General features: G+C 37.8%; 1 protein-coding gene across 2 annotated transcripts in view; it reads right to left on the bottom strand.

Annotated features, from left to right (window-relative positions):
• Nucleotides 1-27,000, bottom strand: part of shop (shopper) — a 134,711-nt gene that overhangs the window by 66,681 nt on the left and 41,030 nt on the right. For both annotated transcript variants that reach the window (XM_067135910.2, XM_067135911.2), the window contains exons 4-5: nucleotides 23,473-23,632; nucleotides 16,320-16,509 (exon numbers count right to left, since the gene is read on the bottom strand). In XM_067135910.2, coding sequence (XP_066992011.1) covers nucleotides 16,320-16,509; nucleotides 23,473-23,632 — 350 coding nt within the window. The remainder of the gene's footprint in view (nucleotides 1-16,319; nucleotides 16,510-23,472; nucleotides 23,633-27,000) is intronic.

Raw genomic sequence — 27,000 nt, 5'->3', positions numbered from 1 at the left:
ACAACATTACCATTCATTGTTGCTTTTCGTTACCGCCTGTTCTGATGGTTACACTTTTAGAACCCTTCATATCCACTGTATTTTCCAACGGCATTTCAAAACAGAACAGGTGTCTGGTCAGCATTCCGAATTTGTGACAGCAAATAAGAATTTTGTTTCCTCAAATGAATAATGTGACGCTGAAGGGCCATTAATTTTTCTTCATACGCCCCAGGGAGACGTTGTGAAATAGACATACATCTCCGAATGCACAATCCCTTTCTCCGATAAACGTTTCAGATCCAACTGCGGCTTGCAGTAAAACCCTATGTTTTGAGTTGTTTTGAGATCTCTAGTGCTTTCAATTGACACATTTCACTAGAAACACCATATCCTAACTCACGTTTTCCTACCACAAATATGTGGAGTCGTTCTTCAATTTCCGGAAACACTCCATTTTGCCCGCAATAGGCTCTGTGATCGCCGTTACTTTTTAGAAGTTTTTCCTTCTTCTTCCGGCAATCACGAATAAACGATTCATCAATATTGTATTTTCTGTCAATGGCACGATTTACGTATATTTCAGCTTCGCTTACAACATTAAGTTTCTCAAGCACAGTAAATGATCGCAGACGCCGTTTTGAATCCATCGCTTACTACTGAGACAGCACTTTCACGGGACAGATACGGAACTCAAATGTGAGCAAGGTAGACTTCCGTAACCAACAGTCTCGACTCTCGCAAAGTACGATATCCTTCGAGTTCAGCTATTCGCGCACCCACCATGCCAGCAACACTTGTGAAACAAATAACGATCGAGCTTCCGCAGCAGTGGCTTTCATATTTACTGCATATTTACCCATATTCTTTGATTTACTGTATTAATTTACCTTACATTTCGCTTTTACATGCCACTGTAACCGTATTGAGAAAAAATCAATCTTGTTTTCTAGAACACAACTAAAACACAATAAGACCTGAATGCCCGTTTACGTGTGGTATATTGAGTACGGTTACCGTATTCAAATCTATTTCAATACTCCATGTAAACATAGTAAATATTTACGAGAATGAACGGCTTGAATACAACCCGCACCCAAGATTTAGAACCCATATTTTGGGGAAAAAGTGCGGGTGGTATTCGGGATTATACAGTAACAAGTTAGTTCGGGCTACCTTTTACTGGTACAATATATGGATGAAAAAAATCATTTGACAAAAAGTAGAAATATCGGGATTTGCGTCTGGATTGTCATTACACCTAGAAGAACTACTATGTGAAATATTTCAGCTTAGAACTCGGCCAGAAAGGTTCTGTTATCAAAGGTTCTATACAGTATAACTAATATCAAAGAATTTTTGTTTTTGACACAACTGCCACAGAGTTCAATATTACTGGTGGTGGTGCTTACAGTTTTTTTTTTTTTTTTTTTTTTTTTTTCCTAGTGGCATTACGTCACACCGACAAGATAGGTCTTAAGGCGACGATAGGATAGGAATGGCCTAGGAGTTGGAAAGAAGCGGCTGTGGCCTTAATTAAGGTACAGCCCCGGCATTTGTCTGGTGTGAAAATGGGAAACCACGGAAAACCATCTTCAGGGCTGCCGACAGTGGGATTTGAACCCACTATATCCTGGATGCAAGGTCACAACAGCGCGCCGCTAACCGCACGGATAACTCACCCGGTGATTACTGTTTTAAGAGGAAGTACAACTGGGCAACCATCCTCTATTAACACTATTCAGAGAGAAGAAATGGCAGGGGTCCGACATTTCGAAAAATGAAGGTACTGGCCAAAGGAAGAAAATGGCCATGAAGGGCATGAAAATGAAAGACTCCCTAGGCCTCCATACGTAATACCGTCGGGGTCAGAAAAGAACAAGAGTTGACCACGAGAGGTCGGATAGGATAGATGGAAGTGAGAAGCAGTTCAATATTACTTTCCTCCTCCCTATCGTAAGTGGGATATTCCACATTTTTTGTGCTTTTTCACCTATTTTTTTATCGTGTAGCACCCATGGGACACGAAGGCCCACAAGGAAGTGGGGCATGTACTACCAGTGGTAGACCTGTGCTCTGCCTCTGTCTCATCAAAGCTAACTTGAGATACAGTCCAGGAGCATTACTTCATCAGATGATCGTTTACTTAACCCTTTGACCGCCAGCCTCATACGCGGTGTCCAAGTCCTAAACCAACAAGGCCTAAATGTGCAATTTTTACCTTGCAGTAAATTATTCGTAAAAACTTATGTTCAATTTATGTAAATTGGATGGGCATTTTTTTTGTTTTGAAGGCAATGCTTTGGACATTTTATTGATGTAAATTAATACACCTTTATTTTATAAATTTTTATTTTATGAAGTGATCATTCAAATAAATATTTTCTTTCTTTGAAAAAAAGTATTTCATGAACAAAAAAGTTACAAAAAAATATTTTTACTATCAAAAACGGCATTATTTTAGAGAGGTGGTGTTTCCTATGCCACATATAAAAACAGAGCTTAATGTACAATATTACAGTTACATTATTATTATTATTATTATTATTATTACTACATTAACATGAAATTTTCTAATCTTACATTATATGCAAATGGCTGCAGTTCCTGGTTTGTTTTAAGTAGAAAATGATTGCTAATATCTATTTCACATAAACTGAACACTCAAAAATTCACTCTTTGCCTTAAAAATATGATAAAGGAAACTATTTACTAATATTTACACATGTTTATGACGTGTTCTAGCAAATGTGCTTAGGGAGGCACAAAGGGTGTACACCCTCTTACACTGTTTACAAATGTATCTGATCTTTTTTTCTTTCACCACCATGACTAGTACTAATCTTGCTGCATACGGAACAGTTGCGTTCTCTTTTTCTGGTAAAAGAGTAAGGAGTTCGTTGCCCACCTACGGGAGCTGAATTGCCGCTTGGTCACCAAGCCACTCGGCAGCTAGTTCCTCAACTAATGAAAGTGTGAAGTCAAGTTTTGTCTGTATTATCTTTATACAAAATGTACAAGTTGATTATCATTCTTCCATAAATGTGAAATGTCACTTTTTTCCAATACTTTAGTGTCCAGCGCTCATCTAAATAGCAGTACAGCATTTGATCTGATGAGTCAATCCGCCCATATAAGAATTGTACTGCAAGGTACTGATGACTTGCTGGTTATAAATAACTTGTTTCCTTTCTTCTTTGATTTAATTTCACTTTTGCCTCGGCCTTTGTAGACAGGAGAAGTACTTGCTTTTTCTGCGATCTTTTTAGTTGGCTACCCACCGTCAGCATAAATCCTTTGCGGCGATATTTGGTTTGTCCAACAGAAAATATTTGCTTCAAAGAAGACGGTATTCCTTTCTCATTACTACGTAATGTGCCAGTTAGATGTGTCAGTTTTGAATACAAAGCCTTTACTAGAGGACTGAGGTAAAAAAAGTTGTCTACGAACACATGGAACCCCTTATTCAAGTAATTTCCTATTTCCAACAACTTCATCACAACCGTATAACCAAGCCCGTTTTTGCCACTGTCACTATTTTTATCCTGATCCCTCTTACCTTTGTAGAAAAAAAAAAAAAAAAAAAAGACGAACAGTAATGTGTAACACTACCACAGAGTAACCACAACTTGATTCCCCATTTACGGTGATGCTTGTTGGGCATATATTGAAGCAGCTGCATATGGTTTTTCGTCTCAACTAAACTCTCGTCAACTGACAGTTGTTCATTTGGTGTGTAGTAATATCTGAAAATTCTGTTGGCATGATCAATTATAGGATTAAATCGAACACAGGGGTCATATTACATGTAATGAACTTCATGGTGGTCCGTATTGAAAATTGTATATTATCTTAAAACAATTAAGTTTATTAAATGGTCAACCTATTCAATACAATACATTCTTGAGAATGTTTACAACTTATACAGTCATGACACTCAAATTGGGACATGTTTCACCCTAGTTGTGGGCATCTTCAGCCTAATTTTTCTCCTCAAAATCAAATGTTATCGGGATCCCGATATTCTCAAATTGAACCATCTTAATAGCTAAAATAGTATGAGTAAAAATACAATGTGTTGGTCTCATTACTGACAGGTGAATAATTATTTAATGGAGTTCGTGAAGCAGTCTTAAAATTAATTGATTAAAATATCTGATGTTGGCACCTATTAAAATTATCATAAAATTATCAATATTTAACAAATAATGATACCGTACATTAACATTTGATACAAAATAAATACCACATTAGGACAATATATGAGGCGTCCAGATGCAAAATGTACTTTTGCTCGAAAATGAGTTGTTGCCACCATTTTGTTCTCTATGCTGTCGTCTGTTGATTTGACCCTTAAAACTCAAGTAAAACTGCTTCAGTCTGCTTTAAATCGCACCCCGAAAACAGTCTACAGATGCAAAAGTGTGTGTATCCACATCTGTTTGCAAAGCAAAACTGAGTGAATCCATTTTCACTATCAAGAAGCAGAACTTGGTGTATCCTTACCAAGCGCCATTACTTGAGGTGGTTTGCAGGTGCAAAACTAGCTTAATACACACTGTGTCCTGCGTTTGAATAATGCTATTTTACATGCTTTTTTCTCCATGGAATGTTTGGTCGAATAGAAAAAGTTCTCAGGTCGAAAGTTACTGTCATATTACCGAGTGAGTGCCATGAAGTATTCAAGGATCACGGAATAGTTTTCCAGCTGGGAGCAGATGTCATCAATCGGTGTTGGAAAGATGCAGTTGCTGATGTCGTCAAGCCCTGTGGTCAGTGGCACTCTGTAAAAAGGGTTGTGATCACCAGGAGTAAACACGGAAACGCACTAGTAAGAGGTGAAGTGGCCTACAGAATGGATGCTGGTGAAGGGAGAGGGATATGCAGACGAGGCAAAGCCTACTCGTCTATGAAGCCGAATGTTATCCAGATTGGAAGAGCTTTAAAGGAAGTGAAAGTTAGGGACACTGATTTTCTGCTTAGAAAGCATTTCGGGGAGACTTGGGAAGAAAACGAAGATCTTGTTTTCTATAAGAATCTGATGGATTCTCAAACAGCTGTGAACAATCCAGAGGAGGACTCAGAGTTTAAAATTCATCCAGAAGACAATGCGTTGCCCGTGTAATTTCGATGGAACAGGACAGGACTTGCAAGGTTGCGGCCTTTTTACTTCTTGCAGACTTTCATTTGATGTAATATACTGTGTAATCACACTTACTTGTAGTCAATAAATCATTTCTTTTGTCATCTGAACCAGCATTAAGGCATTTTTTTTCCAATTACGTTATGATAATATCTTTACAGAAGTAAACCTACCTAGATCCATGAAAACAGGAGCAAAACTCGGTGAATCCCAACCATTTTAGGTAATAACTAAAAAAAATAAAACCCCAATATTTTAAAGAATGTCATAACAATAGTCTGTAAGTGAATATAAATCTACAATGAAAAGGAATTTTGCATATCTGCGAGCCAAAGGAAGTAAGACGTTTTTCGTGTTTCCTGAAAAAAATGTTCGGGTGCACTCACAGCGTTTTGCTTCTGGACGCCTCATATACAGCCACCGGATAAAGAGATTTAAGATAAAAGTCATCTGGATGTTAATTAAAATGTTTGTTGTCAGATAACATCTATCGATAGTATTCAAAAGGATATTAGACAAAAAACTTCTTGATGTTTCTAAAATCGTAGTCCTATTCTAAGTCAAGTCTTCTTTACAAAAGGCACTTTAACACATTGTGAAATCGAATTAACTGTGAGTTATATTGTAGCCAAATACTTGGTTCATGCTTATTTGAAAACGGTCTATAGTTGTCTGGCAACATAATTTATACGCTGCAATGATTGGGAGAATATGAGATAATAAAGATAGTTAGGTCAACGATAATTCCAAAGTGCTCGAAGAATATTATCTGCCACAATTCTGATGTATGGTAAATTGGGAGACTCTCGAAAAACAGCCTTTAAGACGGAAGAATTATGTCCACTGAGGAAATAAAGTTGTTAGAATGTCTCCTTGTGTTTTATGTGGCAAGATCGTATCGCTCGCGTCACCAGCGACCATTTAATAAACTTAACTGTTTTAAGATAATACACAGGGGTCATAGCCGGGCTGTCCCGGTTTTGGCAACGTTTGAGTGTCCACCATGTGAAAAAATTTCAGAACTGACTGGAATCTGTTCCTAGCAAACCTAAACCACAGAATGTTTTGGGAAGATTTGGTACTCCAATACAATTCAATTGTTGGTTTTCTATTCAAAACCATGTTCACTAAGACAGCAAGGAAAGCTTTCATCTCAACAAAGCTTACAGGTCTCCGAGCACGATTCCTGCAGTGTCTTCCAAATTTATGGCGATTTTGCTGAATAAAATTTATTGCATACATGTTTGTGTAGGTCACTAACATGTTCAATAAGACATAGGAAACAAAAGATCAAAATATGAGATAGGAGAATTCTAAGGTGGACAGTGTTTACTGCCGGGAATTTCACTGAATGCGAAGGAATGACTGTGTAAGGGGTCATTGCCCTCAACAATCTCGTCCCACCCATCACTGTCACGTTCAGATTCACTGCTGGAAACATCAGGAGAGACCCGGGGGGCGGCCACGACTGCGTGCAGCTGAGGTGTGGATGTAGTTTGACCAGTGGCGGGAGGGTCATCCTCCTCAGACGATGTCAATATCGACCTGTTTATAGAACTGTTTGTTACGTTGTTCCGAAAACTCGTACTGGAACTAGCAATAGGGGAATACGTGGAGTCTGAATCACTGTTTTCTATGTCATTTTCACTAACTTCTGAAGACGAACTGGTTTGTAATTTGTCGAACTCACTATCACTAAGGAAATCGTCATCTGCAACGAGATGTTGAATGGTATTTTCACTCAACGGCGAATGACTCACTTCACACACAGGAAAGGAATAATGTACTGACAACGACAATGACAAAAAGCAAACTGAGAGAAAGACAGTAGGCGGGAAGCAGTAGAAGCTCATAGCTCGCTATGTGCTAGCACCTGGCAGCAGACTTAATCCAGCCAACTACTACAACAAAACATCAGCTTCTACAACGTTATCAGTGCTACCAACTTTAAAACTTGTTGTATATAGTCTTATTTAATCCAATACGAGTCCAAAACATGAATTATACATTATTGAAATGAATAAATAACTTGGAAAATATTTTTTGCCGGAATGTCCGATTGGCATTTTTAGACTGAACCTCGAACGTCCGATCAATCGGATGTTGGCAGTTAAAGGGTTAAATGGAATTTATTGAATACAATCATCTTAACCATATTACTAATAAAGTGGCTGGAATATGTAGCCATCAGATTTTTTAACCTCGTTCGCAATGGCTTTAATGATTTATTTCATAACAATAAAAATAATGTGCTTCTTAGCGTATAACACTTAACTTTTGAACTGACCATCAGTGCCGCCAGCTTGCGGACCTTCAGAATAAACATTCCTGCCTACAGATTACTCCCAGCCCACTTTCACTTGCCACTCATAAGATTCACAAAGCGAACAAAATGGCTAGATCAAGTCGAGCACTGAAATGTCTATAAGAAAAAGAATTGATTTATTGCATTATGATGGTCCAGGAAGGATGTAGCTTCTGACAGTGACACAAATGTTGAAATCTCGAGTGATGGTGAGTGCTATGATGATGGTGATTCAAGTGAACGTGACACAGGTGGTGGTAGTGACATCCAGCTTGGATAGTAGACTACACACTTCATTTACTTCCATAAATATTGTGTTGACTGTGACTGTCAGATTTAGATCTCCGTATAACTTGCAGTTCACTTAGAATATAATGAAAGAGGCCTATTCACTCATAATCTGATTTAGTAACTCTCAGACCTTGCAACAACATCCTGACCAGACTTTTACCATAGAGGTTTAACTAAGTGGTATTCATTTTAGATAGAGAATTATAGATAGTGTATTATACTAAAGCATACATATGCACAAAAATATCTGCCTTCAAATCAGTAAGCAATTTTGAGTTACATCTTACTCAATTCATGCAGAATTTTATGCCTCAGTGGGTGCCATCAAAAGAGAGGTTAACACAGTTGCTAAGACTGCACACATTTACACTCATCAAGTTCTGTTACCATAATGATGGTTTTGGGGCATTACTTCTTGTCGTCTTATATTCCATTATTGTCACCGATATGATCAATAAAGTTACAGAAATAGATTCCCATACGGAACCAGATATATTTGTCCCAAATGAGTAAATTTATAATACCATTACCAATTTAATGGGTTCGTTATTGGACATTATCAATTTTTCAGCTAACTCACTCCTGTCGCCAGCATCTTGCCCCAGTGTGCCAATTCGGGCTCATCAATTGGTAACCAGCACACCTACCAAGACGCATGTCTAGTGCATAGTGTGGAGGCCACTTAGAACCACCGGCAGTGCCAATACACTATGAGAGACTTTGTCTCTTTTTTGAAAATTAATGCTTGCTAGGCCATCAGATGTTACAGACAGGAGTGAGTTAGCTGGAAAATTTATAATGCCCAATAAGGGATCAATTACTGTATATTGGTACTATGATCAATAATCACACCATACACGATGACTTCTTCTGGAACTGTTGATAAACTTAACCTTAATAGATGTTTATTTGATCCTGTATTGACTTGTCTGAATCTATTAAAGAAAGTATTTTAAACAGTTTCTTTAATAGATTCTCCTGGAACTACAGTAGAACCTCGATAATTCTAAATCGGTTAATTCAAAATCCCACGTAATTCGAAGAAGCTCTCGTTCCCGGAAACATGAGATACAGTTTTGCATGTTATTTAAATTGTTTAATTCGAAATACGGATAATTCGTAATTCGAAATACAATTTAAAGTTAAAAACTTCATTATTGTTCCGTATTGAATAGAGAAATAAGATGTACAATATTATAGGTTAGGATCCACCTTTCAATACTCCGTAATAAGATGGTAAAAAGTAGTTACAACCTGTTTAATGGGACCGGTTTCAACACATTTTAAGTGTCATCATCAGCCAATTTGCGAAGATCTTAAAACAATTAGCACATTGAATACAGGCAAAAAATTAACATTGTATCATAACGTAGCAATTCAGTAAATGTTCAAAACACAATAATCACAGTCAAGAGAGTAAACAGAACATCACTATCTTGCGCCGAAAACAAATATAGCTGAAGTTCATAAGCAGGTCAAATATTCGCTTATGTAAAGTCGTTGCTAGGCAGGTCTTGTAGGCATTTGTTTCTCCAGCCGAAGAGCAAAAGGTGACGTGAATGAAGTCCTAGGAAAACAGTGTAGGATTTAATTTCGTCAAATTTCAAAGTGGATATATAGGTTTTTTAAAATAATTTAAAACGTTAAAAAAGAATAAAGCCAAATAAAAAATATATTTAAAAAAAATAGGAAGAAATAATGAAAGAAATACGAGGTTCAACTCGAAACAACTTGCCGTAGTAATTGATAAAGAAATGATAAATAGAGAAAGGGGGACGTTAATTAGAGGGTGGTGATGGTGGTGGTGGTGCTGGTGGTGGTGGTTATTGTTATTAGAGGAAATACAATTGGGCAACAATCCTTAATATAATACTAATTCGAAGAAAAAAGAAAAAGAACCGACACTTCGAAAAATGAAGATATCGGTTAAAGGAAGACAAGGGCCACGAAGGGCGTGAAAATGAAAGACTCCCTAGCCCTCGCAAACCTAATAGCATCGGGGTCGGAAAAGAACAAGAATTGACCAAGGGAGGTCGGACAGGATAGATGAAAGTGAGGAGCCTGGCACAAGTAAGTGGAAGCAATGCCAGGACTCAGCTAAGGGCCCCGTGGTCGCCAACCCACGCTCTGAAGTTCAGAGCCCCTGGGGGATGGAGGATGGGAAGGAAAGAAAAAATGGAAGGGATCCGATACTTCGAAAAATGAAGATATCAGCCAAAGGAAGACAAGGGCCACGAAGGGCGTGAAAATGAAAGACTCCCTAGCCCTCGGAAAACTAATAGCGTCGGGGTCGGAAAGGAACAAGAGTTGACCAAGGGAGGTCGGACAGGATAGATGAAAGTGAGGAGCCTGGCACAAGTAAGTGGAAGCAATGCCAGGACTCAGCTAAGGGCCCCCGTGGTCGTCAACCTATGTTCCGAAGTTCAGAGCCCCTGGGGGATGGAGGGTGGGAAGGAAAGAAAAATGGAAGGGATCCGATACTTCGAAAAATGAAGATATCAGCCAAAAGAAGACAAGGGCCAACGAAGGGCGTGAAAATGAAAGACTCCCTAGCCCTTCGGAAACCTAAAAGCGTCGGGGTCGGAAAGGAACAAGAGTTGACCAAGGGAGGTCGGACAGGATAGATGAAAGTGAGGAGCCTGGCACAAGTAAGTGGAAGCAATGCCAGGACTCGGCTAAGGGCCCCGTGGTCGCCAACCCACGCTCCGAAGTTCAGAGCCCCTTGGGTGAGAAGGGGGAGAACTGAGGAGGATCAAGGGGGGTGTTGCGGAAGGGGGAATTGGCATGAGAGGGTATTGTGTAAATTGTGAAAGATTGATTCCTTATTTGTTGACTTCAGGTTATTTAAAAAGGAGATGAGAAAATCGAAAAGGGGATTGGGTTTCTCAGAAATATCATTCAGATTAAGATTTGGATTGAAAAACTGGTCAAGGTGTATAAAACAGTTTTCGGTAATGTCTAGGAGAGGGCCTTTATTTAGAGTGCTGAGAATTTCAATATCCTGGTTTATTGTAGTGAAAGCATGTTTTGTGTCATGTATGTGTTGTCCCACTGCCGAAAATCTGTTGTGCTTTATTGCATTAACGTGTTCAAAGTACCTAATTTTGAAGTTGCGACCAGTTTGACCTATGTAAGAAGAATTACAGTTGTGGCACTTAAAACGGTATACGCCTGATTTAGAAAAGACACTTGTTCTATTTAAGGAGTGGGAATTATGTAATAATTCAAGGTTTCTATTATTAGTTCGAAAAGAAATCATAGTATTATGTTTTTTGAAGACATTAGCTATACTATAGGTATTTGCATTGAATGTGAATGTGGTGTAAGCAGCTGGTTTGGGAATATCTTTTAAGAGTGTTGTGTTAGGGCGGTGTCTAAATTTGTTAATGATTTGTTCAATAAAATAAGAATTATAACCGTTAAATTTGGCAATAGAGCGGATGGTGTTTAGTTCTTTATTTAAGTTATCCTTTGATAGCGGAATTTTGAAGGCGCGGTTAACCATACTGTTGTATGAAGCACGTTTATGTGACTGTGGGTGAAAAGAGTCTTGTTTTATGGTATTAGCTGTATGTGTGGGTTTTCTGTAAATCATATATGATAATGAGGAAGGTAATCTGTTTATTGTTATGTCTAGAAAATTAATAGATTTGTTTGATTCTGTTTCAAGAGTGAATTTAATATGTGGATCAATTTTATTGAGGCTATTAAGAGTAGAAGCTGCATTGAAAACTCTATCATCCAGTATAACAAATGTGTCATCCACATATCTAGCCCAAAATAATACATGTTTAAAGTCGTCATTGTTATCAATGAAATTGTGTTCTAAAAAGTCTAGGTATATTTCTGCAAGGATCCCCGAGGCTGGAGAGCCCATAGCTAAACCATCTTGTTGATAAATTGTATTGTCGAAGATGAAGAAGTTGTTAGTAACTACTAATTTTAAGAGGGTCATAAAATCATTAATTTCAAGTTTGCTTAAGCAACTATATGTATTTAAGTTATTTTCAATAATAGGAAATAATTTTCTGATATTAATACTGGGATACATATTGACAATATCGAAAGAGTGTAGAGAGTGGTGTGGTTGGATTTTGAAGTTATTTAATTTCTCAACTAGTTCTATGGTGTTTTTTACAGACTTATTCGATAAAAATTTGTAATTATTCTTAAGAAATTTATGAATGAATTGTGCTAATTTGTAAAAGTGGGCTGGGTCTGTAATTAATAATTGGTCGAATAGGGACGTCAGTTTTATGAATTTTAGGGAGAGATTTAGCGGTTGGTAGGCCTGGATTCATGCTTAATAATTTTGTTTTTTCATGTTCAGTAAATAAGAAAGAAGAGTTCTTAAGGGTTTGTTTTAGAAGACGTTGAATTTGTTGGGTAGGATCTTTCTTTGTTATAGAAAAGGAATTATTGCTGAAGAAATTTTTGGTTTTCTCGATATAATCAACTTTATCCATTATTACTGTAGTGTTACCTTTGTCAGCTTTTGTGATGATGAGGTCCTGGTCTTTAATTTTCTTTTTGAGGTTAAGAATATGTTTACGTTCAACGAAGGGAACAGTGTTGCTATTATCATTGGATGTGTAAATCTTATTAAGTTTTCTTTTTACATCAAGTCTAATTTCGTCCTGTAGTTCTAAAGGCATTTTTTTGATAGCCAATTCAGATTCAGTGATTGTATTAAAAACACTGTTATTTTTATTTAAGTTAGGCCAGTTATGTTTAGGGCCTTTTGATAGGATTAAGTTATCATTATCATCTAGGGTTGTTTTGGATAAGTTTATAACAGGGGGGTGGAACTTACTAATTATACTGTCATGATTTTTTGGTTCATTAGGTAATTTAGTAAAAGGTTTCCTTGTCGTAGAGATATTTTTGAGATTGTTAAGTTTTCTGTCTAGAATTGATTGCTTTTTGGAAAGTATGAAGAATAATTTATCGTCTATATGGGATTGAAATAAGTCCCATTGAGCACTTGATAGTAGGCGAGTTGCTTCGAGGTGAGATTCGTAAAGACGATTGTTTAGAAAAGATTTCTTCCTATAAAGGAATTTAATTTCATTGGTTAACCATATCTTGTTGATTTTCTTTTGTGTTCTTGAACAATCATAAGAATTGCGATGTCTAAAACTGGTAGGTTTAAGAAAATTAGGGGTTAAATTATGCGCGATACACTGTTTGAGAAAATTAATATCTTTGCCTAGCTTAGCAATCTTGATTTTAAGGCCTAAATAGTTATAGGCTTTAGATTTTGCTTGGTAAGCGTTATCATTTAAAGTTAAAAACTTCATTATTGTTCCGTATTGAATAGAGAAATAAGATGTACAATATTATAGGTTAGGATCCACCTTTCAATACTCCGTAATAAGATGGTAAAAAGTAGTTACAACCTGTTTAATGGGACCGGTTTCAACACATTTTAAGTGTCATCATCAGCCAATTTGCGAAGATCTTAAAACAATTAGCACATTGAATACAGGCAAAAAATTAACATTGTATCATAACGTAGCAATTCAGTAAATGTTCAAAACACAATAATCACAGTCAAGAGAGTAAACAGAACATCACTATCTTGCGCCGAAAACAAATATAGCTGAAGTTCATAAGCAGGTCAAATATTCGCTTATGTAAAGTCGTTGCTAGGCAGGTCTTGTAGGCATTTGTTTCTCCAGCCGAAGAGCAAAAGGTGACGTGAATGAAGTCCTAGGAAAACAGTGTAGGATTTAATTTCGTCAAATTTCAAAGTGGATATATAGGTTTTTTAAAATAATTTAAAACGTTAAAAAAGAATAAAGCCAAATAAAAAATATATTTAAAAAAATAGGAAGAAATAATGAAAGAAATACGAGGTTCAACTCGAAACAACTTGCCGTAGTAATTGATAAAGAAATGATAAATAGAGAAAGGGGGACGTTAATTAGAGGGTGGTGATGGTGGTGATGGTGGTGCTGGTGGTGGTGGTTATTGTTATTAGAGGAAATACAATTGGGCAACAATCCTTAATATAATACTAATTCGAAGAAAAAAGAAAGAGAACCGACACTTCGAAAAATGAAGATATCGGTTAAAGGAAGACAAGGGCCACGAAGGGCGTGAAAATGAAAGACTCCCTAGCCCTCGCAAACCTAATAGCATTTTTCGAAGTGTCGGTTCTTTTTCTTTTTTCTTCGAATTAGTATTATATTAAGGATTGTTGCCCAATTGTATTTCCTCTAATAACAATAACCACCACCACCAGCACCACCACCACCATCACCACCCTCTAATTAACGTCCCCCTTTCTCTATTTATCATTTCTTTATCAATTACTACGGCAAGTTGTTTCGAGTTGAACCTCGTATTTCTTTCATTATTTCTTCCTATTTTTTTAAATATATTTTTTATTTGGCTTTATTCTTTTTTAACGTTTTAAATTATTTTAAAAAACCTATATATCCACTTTGAAATTTGACGAAATTAAATCCTACACTGTTTTCCTAGGACTTCATTCACGTCACCTTTTGCTCTTCGGCTGGAGAAACAAATGCCTACAAGACCTGCCTAGCAACGACTTTACATAAGCGAATATTTGACCTGCTTATGAACTTCAGCTATATTTGTTTTCGGCGCAAGATAGTGATGTTCTGTTTACTCTCTTGACTGTGATTATTGTGTTTTGAACATTTACTGAATTGCTACGTTATGATACAATGTTAATTTTTTGCCTGTATTCAATGTGCTAATTGTTTTAAGATCTTCGCAAATTGGCTGATGATGACACTTAAAATGTGTTGAAACCGGTCCCATTAAACAGGTTGTAACTACTTTTTACCATCTTATTACGGAGTATTGAAAGGTGGATCCTAACCTATAATATTGTACATCGAAATACAATGTCGGCCCCATTACCGAAACTCAGACTTTTAATTCAAAACTGTCTTTACATTTTAAAACAATAGTATGTTACAGAGTAATTTAAACTCGAAATTTATCCGCGTCATAATAGAACGCGTGTTCCGGAACGTGGAGGGGTAGCTTTCCGCACTTACACTCACTTCGGTGGGTCTACAGTGCGTTTCATGATTGCTAAGTTGAATGAAATCGGAATTCTTTTGTATTCCACCTTTTCAGGAACGCCGTAATATCATGCAACAGGCAGTGTGCAGGAAAACAGAATGCGCGAACACTGGCGATGCCGACAGTTGACGAAAAAGCGTGGCTCATATAATAAATTCGTAGGCACTGAACAATATTGTCATTGCCGATGAAACTGCATTGCTTTATTTTAATGCGAGCCCAAACGGTCTTATGGTTTTAAAGGAGAAAGTGCCAGCCAGGGAATCGTACAAGGGTCGGGGATAGGGGTCATTGTAGTGCATTGCAATTGCAATGCACATGGAAGCGAGAAACTTTATCCCTTCGTCATAGAAAAGTTCGATAAGCTACGTTTTAAGGGCGTCGGGCACTTTCCATCCCAGTACAAAGCATCTAAAAATGCAAACAGTACAGATATCCAAAAAATAATGCACTTGCACAGGGGAACCAGTATAATTTATCCTCGTCTTTGAATTGTGTGATTTTTTTTTCTTTCGTTGCATGAGATTATGTTCGTCAGTGATTTATCCAAGTGCATTATTTGAACATTGTAAATGCACCTTGTTGGATACATTTCGGAAATAGTTTTTCTATGGCATTGGAAAGGTTTAAACTGTGAGAATCGAGGTGATTGCATGTATTAATGGGTCTAGAATACTTTGTGACGCGGCAAGAGTTTACATTTCTGAAGTACGAGAAAAGTGCCAAGGCGGGAAATCGTACAAGGATAGAGTCATAGGAAAGTTTGATTTTAAGGGCATCGGGTATTTTCTGTGTAAATACAAGGCATCTAAAATGCATACAGTATAGTACTCCAATGAATAAAGCACTTGCACATGGGAGCCAGCATAGATTTCTCCTCGTCTTTGAATTGTGCTTTTGTTTTTTTCTTTCTTTCGTTGCGTGAGGTTATATTTGCCAGTGAGATATGCAAGTGCATTATTTGAATACTGTAAATGCACCTTTTTGGATACATTTTGGAAATAGTTCTTTTTTCATGGCATTTGAAAGGTATAAACTGTGAATCAAGGTCAACTGCATGCAGTAACGGGCCTTAGAATATTTCGCAACGCGGCAAGGGTTAGTACTTCTGAATTGCGAATTGGCGGTTAATTCGAAATCACGTAATTCGAAGTCCGATTTTTGAGTCCCAACGACTTCGAATTAACGAGGTTTTATTGTATATTCCAAGAATTGAATTTCCCGCAAAGTATGCTGAGAAGGCAGGAGGATATGAATCATTATGTAAGCGAATACCACTGGTGGCACATGGCAGCCTCAGAGTATGACAAACAAATACTGCTGGTAGTAGTGGGGTGATTGTTTTAAGAGGAAGTACAACTAGGCAACCATCCTCAAATACTGCTGGTAGTACATGCCACAGTGAATGTGTTAATGATATCCGTGGTGTGGGCCAGTACTTCTCTGACATCACATTTCAAGCTTGACGACAATATATTCCTTCAAACATGTTCTTATTTGATTAGATCCTGATCTTTATTTGAAGAGGGAACATACCTGAGTCATTTCACTCCTCCTGTTACCAGCACACTGGACAGCTGCAGTGATGGTGTATTTAGGAAATTTGGTCTTTAAATCTTCCAGTGTTAACTTCATGGGCTTGATACCAACTCCAGTTATCTCCAGCTCGTAATCTTTCACATCAACAACAGGAACGGGTAAATGGTTTCTAACGTAAAACAGGTCACTGAAATATGACAGAAAGCACTTCTTGCGTTGGTATGGAAAATTTTGATCATAACTAAAAACAAAAACAAAAAATGCCTTCACAGCTCATTTTAAGCCTTACCCTTCGAATTAAAGTTCTCTGTGTTGTCCCTACTACTCGTATTTTAAACGTAAATTTCTATCTTAAAGGATCTGTATTCATCTTTCACGATTTTGTAGATAACACTTGCTCTTAAATTGTGTATTTAGGCAATAAATATTTACAGCAAGCTATACTGGAGCAAATAAAAGCAATATGTGCAATTTAAAACGAATTATTTAACATTATTATTATTACTACTACTACTGCCGTTAGCACATACCGATTGGTTTCATTAGTAATTCCACGGAACAAATTATCGGTAAAAAACAATTAAAAATCTCTAATTCAGTCTGTGCTTTAATACTTCGCGGTAATTTGAAGCCCAAAACCGCTGAAAACACCGATTTCTTGAAATTGGGATCTGTTTATTTATAATTGCGCCAGCCATCAGCATCAGTATGTTGTGTTACGGTACACAAGCCGACCATCACCAGTTCAATTGTAGGTGCAGTCAAATGCTATATATTCTTTAGGGTACACGGAAGGACTAGCTAGAAGTGTGAAAATACTGGGGTTTTGTACAATTACTTGACATATACAACAACACTGAACAGTACACTATATACAACTAGGAGAGAACATGATGTCCATGTTTGTTTACTATTGCGCAAGCCTTTGCATGTGTGATTGGACTGGACAAGGCTGACAGCTACACTGCCATCTAAATAACAGATTTTTGACTGACTGTCAAATAGTATTTGAATCTCACCAAGATCCATGCTGAACCAAAATATTGCAGTACAGTATAGCATTGTGTAATTTGTCAGCTAAGAGACGGCAGACAAGCGGTGGGCGATACAACTTCATGTCGGGCCTCGCCTGACATGCGACCGGAAAGGGAATACCATAACGTTGGGCCTCCCCCGACAGACGAAGGGTAAGGGTTAAGCAATCAAGGACACATTTTAACTTAAATATTTTCTTGTATTAATTCTGTATCATTACATTGTATGACTTAAGCTATTAACTCATAAACCTAAGATATATGTTGCATATCCTATCATCGTGACCCAGCTAGCACAGGTAAGGCCATTCCTCCTATCAGTATCTAAAGTGAACCTGGTAGAGGTGGATAGGAGAAAAAGAGATAACATCCCAACCTCAGAAGATAATTAAAAATACTATGTTACTCAAGGGTCTGTATTTAAGTGTAACAACAACTGAAGGATCCAGAGATGAAACAGAGTGGCTTGATTTATATAAACTTGCAGGAAAAAAAAACTTCCCAGAAAATTCAGATGATGTCTGAGCAATTTTTTCTTTTCCACACCACATACACAGATATACAGTTACTCTATGCATTTTTCCAAAATTTAGCAAAGAAAAACTTGGGTGCACGTATTATTTGAAATAACGTTGGTAGTATTTTACCTCAAACAATTGATTCAGTTACACTGTGGTATAGTGATGTCCGGCCTTGGCCTGTGTGGTGTCAGTAACACGTTAGGACGTGAAATGTGAACCAAATATTAAATATGGCTACAATTTCTCGTTTTTGCTTGGATCATGACTAAAGAAAAGCTTAGGGCTATTGAAGATGCACAGAACAGTAAAAACTGGCAGAAAAAAATTACAATGTCATAGAAAGTTGTATTCAGAATTGGCAAAAAAACAGAACACGACTGCAAACTAAAATAATAGCAATCTCAGGGGCATTTTGCAGCCAAAATGCAAAGCATCCAGACCTCAAAAAAGGGCTGCGTTATTATATAGATTATAAGGGACAATGTGGATACGCAGTTATAGCTGAAATATGCCAACTGAAAACTTCAGCTATAGCCGAGAAACTAGACATCATGAGCTTCAAAGCTACCCAATTGCTTTCGTCTCCGAACGGGTTACTCCTACCATCTGGTGATCATAGCCTAACTACTGACTCCCAAGTCATCCAAGAGACACCTCCAAGGCCGAACTTCCCCAGGAGTCCACTAAACTTTTCATCCGGAATTAGCTGCGTCGAAATTGTTTCTTTGGATTCAGGTTCCTCCGTTTCCAATTTAGTTTTCTGCTCGCTGGTTTAGGCACATGGTTTTCATCCCCACTACTGTCATCTTCAGTCAAATCATCGAAGTAGGCCAACCTTATAGACGATGAAGCGGTAGCTGAGGTAGAAAACATGCTTGAAGTAAACTTGTGTGAATGAAGTAGTTCCGTCACCAGAATCAGACGATAAACCACTATAATCGTCATCTTCAAAGTCATTACCCAATATGAGGGCAAGACGTTCCTCTGCAGTATATCTTTTCTCCGTCTTCAGGCCTTTCACAATTTAAAAGTGATTGAAAGCTAAATCGAGAAGCACAAGCACGCCAGTCCACGGTAGCAACTAGGCGTGAAGTGAGTAGCAGTTCGGACACATTGCGTTCGTCTTCAAACAGGTTACTCCTGTCATCTGGTGATCATAGCTGTAACTATAGACTCCCAAGTCAGCCAGGAGAGACCTCCAAGGCCAAATTTCCCCAGCAGAGCAGTCGAACTGAGTAAAACGGTTAACTGCAATGAATTAGGCTTCTGGAGAAAAACTACGAACTGGCGGCAATGAAAAGCAAAGATGTCTCGCCATGTTGCATGTATTTGGTCATTAACGAAAGCTACCATGTTATGTGCAATTTAATGGAAAAACCATCATGAAATATCAGTGAAAGGCATACTGGTGAGAGCAAATCCAAAAGAATGGATGACAGTGACCTTATGGTTGACTGGGTGATAAATGTTTAGCAATGTCACCCAGGAGCGCTGCTAAATTTGCGTACTTCGTAGGTCCTGGACAGGTTCCATGGACACGCAACTCAAGAAATGTGACAAAAGTTGTAACTAGGGAAAACTGATTTTACGATTTTCCCAGGAGGCCTAACATCTGTTCCCCAAACACTAGATGAGTGCATAAACCAAACATTCAAAGCAGCACTGAAACAGTGGTACTCGCAATGGACGGGTGATGGAAAGCACAAGTTCACACAAGATGGAAAAATCAAGCAGCTGGATGTGACTGGGATTTGTGATTGGGTAAACTGAGCATGGGACTCCATTCCACTATCCCTCAAAAAATGCAGTATCCTAAATTATCTTGACAGAACTGAGGATGACGCTCTATAGGAAGATGGAGACTACAAATATGTGATTCTTCTGCTAGTGATGACTATAAAGTAATAATGAATATAGGTAAGGAAGGGAGCATGCAATTATTGTCTTTAATATTTTATTGCACATATTAACATTAAATTGTACTGTATTTCTCCAAATCCAAGATGACCCTGAATGCAAGACGACCCCCAATTTTTCCTTGCACGTGATAAATTTCATATTTGAGCCCGTATTGTCAAAAAGGCCGGCCCCGTGGTGTAGGGGTAGCGTGCCTGCCTCTTATTGGAGGCCCTGGGGTTGATTCCCGGCCAGGTCAGGGATTTTTACCTGAACCTGAGGGCTGATTCTAGGTACACTCAACCTACGTGATTACAATTGAGGAGCTATCTGACGGTGAGATGGCGGCCCCGGTCTAGAGAGCCAAGAATAACGGCCATGAGGATTCGTCGTGCTGACCACACGACACCTCATAATCTGCAGGCCTTCGGGCTGAGCAGCGGTCGCTTGCTAGGCCAAGGTCCTTTGCGACTGTTGCGCCGGGGGCGGGTGGTTGTAATAACGCAGAATTCTATCAGACCTCTTGTCTACTAGAAGACAAGTGTGTGTTGGTACCGGTATTTTCCTGGTGACGCCGATAAGAGATAACTTACAGCCTTACGTATTTTAAATGAGAACTCATAATATGTAGGTGGTGAAAAAATTGTACACTGTCTCGCGACCACGTTGTCAAACTGCCGATAGCCTACCGGTAAGCCATGCGTCGTACATATACCAGTATTATTTATTTATACGTTGTGCAACATCTTGCAAATGTGACTGCGTTGCCAAATTGCCCATAAACCACACACGTATTTAAATTGTGCATTCATGTGCAACTTACATTGCAGTTCCATTTACCTTTTAACCAGATTGGTGAACAAAATTTGGACGTGCGACGATTATGCGATTAAATGTTTAAAGTCCGATTTTTGTATTAAAAATAAAGGATGCGACGATTACGCGGTGGCAACGATTATGCCGGGAAATATGGTACTGTATTTGAGTAGATTGCTCTTTACAAGATTTATCGTTTTTTACACCGGAATATTCGGGAACATGTTTTTGACATCAAATGAATTCATCTTCTGGTCTGATTGCATGTTTAAATCTTTGGTACAACCAAGTTCAACTTGCGTCATTCAACATAAGTCCACTATTTTTCAACTCATTCAAGAACATGCACATTATGTTCATAATGTCGGGATAATTTTATAATAATTTGCATAGCCACTCACGTTGTTTTATATTTGTTTAATTCCACGTATGTAAGGACATTTTAACTTGTGCAATAATGACTTCATGGTTCACATTACGTTGTGCAATTTTAAGATTCAAGATTGACAAGACGCTAATACGCCGCTTCACAAGATTCACAGACATTTTATTCACTAATTTTAATGTGTCCTTACCATATTTCCAATTATTTTATGTGAGACTGAAGAGGACGAAATATGTATCACCAATATAGTTTATTGTAGTCTTCTTAATAAAGACGATTACAGCATTGTAAAGGTGGAATTATAAATTTAAATTTTCACAAATTGACCCAATTTCTCGTTTCAAAAAAAAATTAAATCAGGCTTAAAAATTACGGTACTCAGTGAAATCATATGAATGCCTTTCTTGTACAGTTTGCACTTTTAGACTATCTTTGTTTGCATGCTAATGCTGAACACCAGGTTTCGTTATGCCGTATTTTCTTGCGGCCGCCCAATTATTCTTTATTTCCGCTTGTTTAATAACCATTAATTTAAAATTGTCATAATAATATTGAAGAGAACTCGTTGAAAATTCGCTGGCAATACTTGTTCCACATGTCTCTACAATACGACGAACCATCAGGAAAATATTCGTACTGTCCATAAAACTGTTACTAGGCATCAGGTACAACCGGCTGCCGCCAGACGTACTTCTCGCTTGCCAGCTTCGACCGACCAGCGGCTAGCGATAAAGACTCTGACGTTGAAGGTCAACTAGTTTACTGCACCGTGATATGGGCATTCTGCCCTTACGTTTTTCGCACACATACCTCACAATTTCATCTTCGACTTCTTTAAAGTGTCCTTGTCATGGGCCACTGAATGCATTCATTTCTGTACAGTATGCATTCTCTTAACTATCTTTGTCTTCACTCTAACACGCATTTTCTTGCTTGCTTGTTCTTTAGAGGGGCCTAACATCTAGGTCATCGGCCCACTGCTGCATTTTCTTGTGGCTGCACAATTATTCTTCATTTCCACATGTTTAATAACCATTAACTTAAAATTGGCATCATAATATCAATGAGAACCTCCAGAAAATAAGCGAGCAATGCCTGTTCCACGTGTCTTTACAAAACGATAAGCAATCACGAAAATATTCCTGCTGTCTAAAAAACTGTTAGGCCTAATTGTACTAAGCATCAGGAACAACAGACGCATTATAACTCTGCCACTGAGTAGTCGTGGGCTTTCCAAGATTTCCAAGTCTCGCATGTTTTGATGCCATTCCCATTCTGCAGATTTGAGAAACTTTTTGTAGAGGCTAGTAGAATGTCATTCTCTCTTCACTATTTCCCAAGAATCAGTGACGTTACACAGAGAGGCACTGTACAATTGATTTCCACGGCTAGCAATGTTTAATAAAGACATGGACATTGATGGTCAACGAGTTTTGTACGTGCGTGGAGGAGGGGTGGGGGTTGGCGTTGGGTGAAGCGAAGCTGCGTGGTTACCGTGGTAGCCGCCAGTGGTGTTCATTACTGTTAGATCCCGAATGCAAGACGACCCGTGATTTTTCACTCAAGATTCTGATAAGAGAACGTCTTGGATTCGGAGAAATATAGTAAATCAGTTTTTTTTTTTAAATTGTAGGTATGGTCTTGGATGCTTCTGCAACAGCATGTGAAAATTATGTGTTTCTTAAAACAAGTATATATATTTTATTCAGTTGTGAAGTACATCAGTACGTAGCATCAGCTGCAGACAGTATTGCTTGGATCTGTGTGTTACTCTTAACCTTAACTGATATTTCAATCGCTGAAATGATGGGCGAAACTGCTAATAAATAGAAAACAAAAACTTGTGTCCTCATCCCAAGGACTTTTCAAGCACACCCTAAATGGAGGTGAGCTGCATGTACCTTTTCAACCACACGTCAGCCTTCCTGCCCATTTTAAAATTTCTGACAGTACCAGGAATTAAACCTGGGCCTCCGAGGATGGCAGCTAATCACACTAACTGTTACGCAGCGGAGGTGGACAGTGAACCTGCTGAAGACAATGGCAAAAAAAAGAAGTGCGTGAATAGACTGTACCAGCAATGACCTACAGCCAGGGTTTGGCAGTACTAGAAGGGACACTGGATTGTGTCAAGCAGCAATCACTGATACTATACTACTTAGAAGATGACTCGACATTGCTGCTAAAAAACGAGGATAAATTAAAAAATAGAAGACTTTGGACATTTTCTTTAAAATCTCTGTTTCTTTTCAACTCAGAAATGTTAGTCCATATCTAACAGGTGTATATACTGTATTCTATTGTACAGCCATTTTTTGTAATAATTAATTAGACAGTTATTCATGCATTACACTTTGATTTGTTCTTATTTTCGTGTAAACTGAATTCTTTGTCAATTGAGGCAGCGACAGCCCCAACTAGCTCAAATTATCGGGACACTATAATCCATATACCCCACCTAAATGTAAAGTTAATAATAGATCTCATACTGCACCTACGAAGGTGTAATGAAACTGTCCACCAGCAATGATGGAGGTGGCTCAGCATTAAAAGGTTTTGTTGAACTTGGTCTTAATGCAGGATGACGTTTTGGTTCCATTGCATAAGGATCTTCCATGTTAACAGTGCTTTGAAGAGCTTCTTCCTGGGATAGATTTCCTGCAACATTCCAATTTTATAGTTCAAATCCATTCTCAAGGTGCTCAACTTACATTAAACTTTACACACATAGAAAACATAGGGCTAATACGAGTTTGGTACAATGAATAAAAGTAAAGGGAGATGTTAAAAAAAATACCTTAAAAAAAGAATTCTGCTAGTAGAAGAATATAAATGCATATTAAGTTTAAATCTCAGTAGTCATTTTACAATTTGCTTTAGGTTGCAATGACACAGACAGGTCTTATGACGACAATGGGATAGGAAACGCCATAATGACGTTCATGTCACGCTGCGAGCACAGACCTTAGTAAGGGTTTGACAATTTACTAAAAATCGAGAACGAGCTATGCATGCATTCTGATGGCTACATCATGTTTCTTCATGTATTAATTATGAAATTATTTCAACAGATAGCAGTATTATAAGTCTAAGAAAATTTACGCTATTTCGACAAGTGTGCAGTTGTAGATGTCACTTAATGTGCTCTAAAAAATGGCTTCTCACAGCAAAAAAGTGCTTGATGAAAGTTATATTTTCAATATTTAATGTAATCATTATCCATCATATCAGGGGGGGGAGAGAACAGAAAACTTTACTAATACGTAGATATTCTTACATATTCACAAAATGCACTGGAAACGTGGTAGGCTGTAAAACTAATTCCAATCATAATTGAATGTAAGAGACGGTTTCGAATTCATATTCGGATATCAATATTTCCATTTGTGTATAAAATTATAATTACATACATTCAATATCTGAGTATCCTCACTAACATGGCCTTCCAAGCCACTATCGTATACATAAAAATATATAAATAAAATTTCATAAGAGCTTCCATTTTCAATATTGTTATTATTATTATTGAACAATTATTATTTTTATATCATTTTCATTATTATAGTTTTGTAATTGCAATGCACATTTTACATAATCAATCTAGGGTAAATATAATAGTATCTCAGAAAACTACTTACTTGTAGACGATGAATTTTTTAAATTCATACAACATGGTGTAACATAACAATTTTAAAATCTCAAGTGCTAGCTGATGTGAAACAAACAACATTTTTTATTACTAGATGCTCAAACGAGGACAAGGAAAACAGAATCATGCAAATATCTCCTATAGGTACAGAGATATAATTTTTTTTTTAAACCCTGAAAATTGTCCAGTCCAGAAAGTTTGTTAGGGTTATTCAGGCCCAGACCGGAATGGGTTAATTAAGGCACAGCCCCAGCATTTGCTTGATGTGAAAATGGGAAACCACGGAAAACCATATTCATGGCTGCTGATAGTGGGATTCGAACCCACTATCTCCCGAATGTAAGCTCACAGCTGCGCGACCCTATCTCAGTTGTCATATTTTGAACTATACTTGAGCTTATTTTCTCAGCAATAATACACGATGAATACTTAGTTTTCATGACCGCATTATACCTGAAATAGACTTCCAGCTTATTAGGATGTGTTCAGTACATACATTACATGCCCAAGACCAGAGTTTGAGAAATCCTAGGCGCCCAGACCCCATGGTGACAAAAAAGAAATGTGTAGGCACCTCAACATTTTCAAATTGTAACTGCTAAATTCCAGTCTGAAGAAAAACAATATTTTTGGAATTTATTTCCGCTCTGAAAAAAGCAACGTATAAAAAAATGATTTGATGGTATTTTTAAAACTCTACAGCAAAACTCTTTCAACCTAACCTTAGTTGTAAAGTTCTTTCCTAAGGTGTTTTGTTTCTTTTGTTGTTGTTGTTGTTGTTCCTGTGGTCTCTCTAGCATATCTAAATATGGAGTTTATAAGGTTTAGAATCAGTTATAAGCACTGGTTACACCTGAATCAATATGAGCCAATGATACATCTCGTGATCGCTCCTAACCATTACATCGACAAGTTAGACCTTTTCTTTTCGCCAGTCTTGGTGCCAGATTTTCTCCGTTATGCTCTTTATGTCCTGCACTACTATGTAATAAGCACTGCTCGGGGATTAACACACTTGAACCCAGTAAAGGAAGTGCCTAGAGTAGTGAATGTCATTTAAGAGTGATCAAGAAGAAGTGAGAGACTGAACTGTTTAATATTATAAGAGGTTAAACAAATTATTTTTATTTTTTGTGTGTGGTGCCTAAGAAATTTTACTGGCTCATAGAATTATTTTAGATTTGTCCAGTCCTGCTCAGGACATTAAGTACAGAACAAAAATGACCAATCAGACAACAAGAGGAACCAAACCCATAACCTTCCAATTTCGCATTGGATGCTCTACCGATTGGGCTATAGTTGTCTAAGGTATTCTTGTTCTGTTGGAAGAAGGATCTGAGCTATACTGCCTGGCACATAAGCCTATACACTTTTTTTTTTTGCTATTTGTTTTACGTCGCACCGAACACAGACAGGTCTTATGGTGACGATGGGACAGGAAAGGCCTAGGAATGGGGAGGAAGCGGCCGTGGCCTTAATGAAGGTACAGCCCCAGCATTTGCCTGGTGTGAAAATGGGAAACCACGGAAAACCATCCTCAGGGCTGCCGACAGTAGGGTTCGAACCCACTATCTCCCGGATGCAAGCTCATAGCTGAGCGCTCCTAACCGCACGGCCAACTAGGCCGGTAGCCTATACACTAAGGGTACAACCTGACTTTTTCTCCCCTGTTAATATTGAAGGTAGTGATTTATAGTTATTTTCTAACTGTTGGGTTCAATTCAGTGTCGCTAACCATACAGTTTAGGGACGCTACTTGCTAATACAACGTCATACAGTTACTGTTAATCTGGCCCGTTGGCACTATACAGTCGTGGTTTATTTCGCGATTTACAGGAATTACGTATTGCCACTGCCGCACTGTTCGTCACTAGTGTTGCATTTGCAGGTATAATTAAAATGTATTTTCTTTTCCTGTGGAATGTAAATCTGTTTGGGTAATACGAGGCAAGTAGAATTGTGGCATGTTCGAATAATGCATTTAATAACATAGTTGGTTTGAAATGAAGAATACAGCATTTTATTAATTATGGTCTTATTTTGTCCAATACTTACATATAGAATTCGATTAGGATGTCTAACAAGCAAGAAAAATCTGAAAGAACTCCACCGAAAATGAAAGCAACATTACCTCGTCTATAAAGATCAGTTCAGTTCAAATGGAAAGAAATTTTGTTATCAACCTAACTTAACCTAACCTCGTCTTGTCACGACTTTGTTATTGTTTGCAGACTTAGCCTTTGTGTATTCTTACTGATTTACGGCATATGTACATGTAAAATATTTGCTTGTGTGTATTATTAGAGCGTGGTTTCTCTTCAGTTCGACAAATAATGGCAAACTGCAAGAAGGGAGTTGAATTATTTACACAAGGCAA

Source organism: Anabrus simplex, chromosome 1 (assembly GCF_040414725.1).
Source record: "Anabrus simplex isolate iqAnaSimp1 chromosome 1, ASM4041472v1, whole genome shotgun sequence".
Lineage (NCBI taxonomy): Eukaryota > Metazoa > Arthropoda > Insecta > Orthoptera > Tettigoniidae > Anabrus > Anabrus simplex.
The sequence above is the reverse complement of the archived record's forward strand: the minus strand, read 5'-3'. Positions and strand labels throughout refer to the sequence as shown.